At 39.3% G+C, this 4,675-nt stretch overlaps 1 protein-coding gene across 1 annotated transcript; it reads left to right on the top strand.

The window, feature by feature from the left end:
- Window positions 1-847: 847 nt before the first annotated feature.
- LOC138060603 (histamine H2 receptor-like) lies at window positions 848-3,325 on the top strand. Its single transcript, XM_068906447.1, has one exon. The coding sequence runs from the start codon at window positions 1,111-1,113 to the stop codon at window positions 2,131-2,133; it is 1,023 nt and encodes a 340-aa protein (XP_068762548.1). The 5' UTR covers window positions 848-1,110; the 3' UTR covers window positions 2,134-3,325.
- Window positions 3,326-4,675: the final 1,350 nt, after the last annotated feature.

Raw genomic sequence — 4,675 nt, forward strand, 5'->3', positions numbered from 1 at the left:
TTCAAACCAAGTCAAAGTTACGCGTTTCGGCTTTCCACATCATACAATTGCAAGTGAAACGGAAAACAGGACTGCTAGAACTAAATCTATTATGAGCATCACCTTCCACAGCAATTTTCGAAGCTTTGCTATCATTAAGATCCACGATTTCGGGGCAATATCAAAGATTTCCATAATGTTAGTTTCTCCCCAATTAAACAATTCCAAATAAGGATTATATATTGCGTCAAGATTTCTTTAATGGTTTACCAGGTGTTGTTACCCAATCGTTCAGCAGGAGCAACATCCTTTCCTATTTCAAATGTTAATGATGATCTCTTTTTTAGGTGATTTCTCGTTCTTATCGTTTGAAGACAACTCTGTAAAAATTGTACACCTGCATGCTTAATTGCAGATTTTCAAACTTGTTCACAGTTCTCATCCATAATTCTTTTACTCAATACTCTGGAAATTCAGTTGTCGCTTTTCTCTGATTTAATATTGCAAAGCACTTAAGTTGATCAACTTTTGGGTAACTCACAACCGTCTCTTCGATGCAAATGGAATCATTACCGTCATTGTTGACGATAATGATCTTAAGCTGGAGGAATCAGTTAACGCTTTCGAAATCACTCCCGAGGTTGAATAGAAGTGTTTTGACACTCCATCACAAAAAACCTTCAACAAAAGTTTCTCTGAGTGTCATCCTTTGGGGGAATCTACCTTTTTGTTTAATTTTACAAAGACTGCCGGATCTCATATTGCATTATGACTCGGAAATTTGTAATTGTCATATATGAACAGTTATATATGAAAATTATAGTATTTGTATTATAGTTCGCTACGTCGCCCACAGAGAACACACGGACAATCCCTTGCCGGCTGAAATACTGAGTGAAAGTCAATTTTGTTGTAGTTGCGGGTATTATCTGTCAAGTGAAGTCTTCATTATATTGGCAACCAATGTTATAAAGGACAGTACCGCACCTTTTACATATAACAGATGTTGTGAGGCCAAAAAAAAAAACCAAAAATGAAAAACAGCTGATCGACAGCACTTTCGTTCATTTGGATCAAGGGAAAAAGTAGCCAAATAAAACTGCGCGGTCTTATGCGTGGACGTCCACACATATGAACAGTTCCACGTCACTCAGCTACGAACAAGAATATTCGACTCCATCCTGCAATGAAGTACTTGAAATAACGTTTCAATGTCTGAACCTCATAACAGGTGCTATCACGCTTTCTGGCAATCTCTTGGTGTTCGCAGCCATTGTCTCGAGTTCCCGTCTTCGTCAGAGGCCAATGAACCAGTTTCTCACGTCTTTAGCTGTGACCGACATCATCATGGGCTCGTGCATCAGTCCGGGTTATTCAATATTCTGTGTTGGCTGTATGGACTACTCGTTCAGTAAGAGCTGTTGGCTCATGAAAGCTACAAAAGACATTGCTCTAGCATCTAGCATCTACAACTTGCTCGCCATTTCTGCCGATCGTTGTTTAGCTGTCTATTGGCCCCTTCGCTATGCAACCCTGATGACTAAAGGTAGGGTCATCAGCATTTTAAGTTCTACGTGGGGTATTTCCTTTATCATCGCTGCAATTCGCATTTACTGGGAACACACTAAATCTGGAGCCGAGTTAGACGCTATAAACAGTTTGTATAATAACATCCTTTTGATCTGTGTACTATTACTTCCAAGTTTAGTCATTTCTGTGATAAACGTCAAGATTATATTGACTATAAGGGATCAAGCAAGACAAGTCTTTGCCATCAGGAATGCGCAGGCGCGGAGTCAAGCTGACACTGAAAACCCGGATGTAACTCTCGAAGAAGTGGCTCGAAAACGGAAGGGAACTTTAGCCTGCGCACTAGTTGTGATTGTGTTTGTCATTTCCTGGATCCCACGAATCTGCTTCAATATCCAGTTCTTCATGAAAGGAGATCTTGGAAAGGTTGACGTACTTCTGCAGAAGCTATCTATGTTTTTCTTTGGCGTACAATCATCAATCAATCCGTTTATCTACTCTTTGCTGAGGGCTGACTTCCGACAAGCTGCCCGAAAATTATTGAGAATGAAAAACAGCAGAAATGTTCATTCACTTGTTCGGCAACCAAGAGTTAATAATGTCGACCGAGAGTCAATCATCTGATTTTTTTCATCGACTAAGGCCCGTTTTAAACGTTGCATTTTACATGTGCCGAATCTAATGCAAATGAGGGAAAACAGTAGATCTAGATTTTTCTTATTTGCATTAGATTCGGTACATGTAAAATGCGACGTTTAAAACGGTCCTTAGTAAGCAGCCAAGGCTTTAAACATTGACTAGCAATAATCATGGCAGTATCCACGTCATTGACCGCGGACATGAGGGTATAAAGAATCTTTGCAGACATCAGACATTATTGTTTACATTTATTTTTCGTTAACAGTGATACAACTTAACTCACAGAACGCGGCATCATGCTATTTAGAAATTGATTTCAAAAGTTTAAAGAACTTGTTAAACTTAGTTTACTCTCCTTTTGGCTTTGATAACCAACCAAGGTTTAATTAATATTATAAACAGAGTTAACTGAATAGAGTGTAATGTGAAGTGCTAGATATCTATCCCATATGAACCATGTGAGCGTTAGCCCTACTGATGGAAATGGGCCCACACAAGGACAGAGAAAAACTCTGACCAGGGTGGGAATTGAACCCACGACCTTCGGGTTAGATCTCCGCCGCTCTACCGACTGAGCTACAAGGTCAGACGGGAGCAGGCCGTGGGAACTGAAGATGTTAAAGTCACGGCAATGAACATGTACAAGTACAAGGAAAGGCAATGTAGAGTACAAGGAACAAGGAAAGGCAACGTAGAGGCAAAGGCTAAAACGATCCCATATATTCCTTGTAAAATTTCGAGTTTTCAAAGCATCACTACTCAGAGATTATCCGTACATTGAGTTCAAATTTTCAGAGATAGCTCATTATGTAATACATGCACTTTCATTATTCCGGCAGTACTTCATTCTCGGCTGACCAATTAGAAAACGATTTCCTTGTGCTAAAAAATATTCCCCTATTCTGGCCTTTTTTTTTTCCTATTGCGGGCCCTGTGGCCTCGCACGTATTTTTCGATTGAGTACTAGATTCATGATTCAGCAATAGGGAGTTTAATATCCCCAACGTGACGTCAAAGGTAACTTTATTTAAAATTGCAAGTTAACGTTTCACGACTTTCTCTTTCGTCATTAGTTAAATTTGTTCACAATCGTCAACATCAAAGCTACACAAGAACTGAATTTGTAACAACGTTGTTGACGCTTGGAAATCAAATTAAAATTTGCCGCTTTGTGCTTACGTTGTCCAATGAACTTTAGTTGTAGTGATTTGGAGCGAACTCCTAAATAAATGCACAAAATTTAAAAATGTGGGGTGGACAAACTGTATTGCTTATTAAATGATTTTGTCCGGGCTGATAGCGTTCTCGTTGCGTCGCCGCTTAGTAAATCTTTAAGTCCTTAAATACGCAACGAAGGCGCTTTGGCCAGTTATGATATGGTAAATACCCAATCTCGTATCCAACTAGCACGAATAGAATAATTGTTTTATTAAATGTTAATACACAGTGAACGTTTGGATATTTAGAAATACCTGTTAATTTCCCTTTCCGCCCCAATTTTTTTAGGCTCGGCAACATACACATATACAAACTGACAACCGCGTTTTTCATGTTCAGGTTGGCTCTAAGTAAAAATCAATTTTAAAGATTTGCAGCCGAATGCAAGTTTCTACTATGCGGAAAGGTCACAAATCAAATGAAATGTTACCTCTTGAGGACAGGGTAGAAGCGGACTCAGTGCTTCGATAAAAACTAATCCCTCGAATCAATTTAGTTCTGACGAGAACAGTAAATAAACCCGGGAGGTCAATGCTTTCTTTTATAATGGAAGTGAAGTAAACTATCAAAATAATAACGAGCGTAAAATAATATGGAAAGAATAATTCAAACGAAAGACTCTAACTCACTAACAGGAGGTAGCTGGTTGACTATAGAGTTGACTATTCAGTTGAGTGTCGTAGCAATATTCCACCATGTAAACTGCTTAAAGCGCGGGAAAAATCGCGTGTGCAAGTCGCGATTTGTTTTAGGTTTCCCGGCTTCTCATTGGTTGATAAACTGGCGCAAGATTTTTAAACCAATCACTAAGCGTATAACAATTGCAATAGCGTAATTACTTTCGACAGTCATTTGAAAACTGCTCTATGTGAAGTGTGGTAGAATCGAATTCGAAGACAACTTGCCTGCCAGTGTTGGCCCGCCTCCGCCTCTCCCAACGCGCTAAACGTGTTTGCTTTGGCTGTTTCGTTCTGATGTTCTGACGTCGCAACAGCTGCATGTTGTCTCTTATCTTAACAATCTACTCAATTAACAAAATTGCCAAATTGTCCTGAATCATTTACGTGAGCTGCTCCTTTCTGTCCTTCGACTTGCTATAAACGCAAGATTTTCAATCATTGCTTCGTTTCCGTTGCTAATGAGGCATTATTCCCAGATATGCTTTGAACAATTGCTTTAAAAGATTGTAACCCAATTATGATTAACATCTTTCTGTCAAGCTTTGAGGCTGGCAAAGAAATTACCGACATTCAGCGAGTGCTCTCTAAACGAAACCCGCAATGAAGAAGAAAGTTGTTATCCTAGCTTT

Source organism: Montipora capricornis, chromosome 8 (assembly GCF_036669925.1).
Source record: "Montipora capricornis isolate CH-2021 chromosome 8, ASM3666992v2, whole genome shotgun sequence".
NCBI classification, from domain to species: Eukaryota; Metazoa; Cnidaria; class Anthozoa; order Scleractinia; family Acroporidae; genus Montipora; species Montipora capricornis.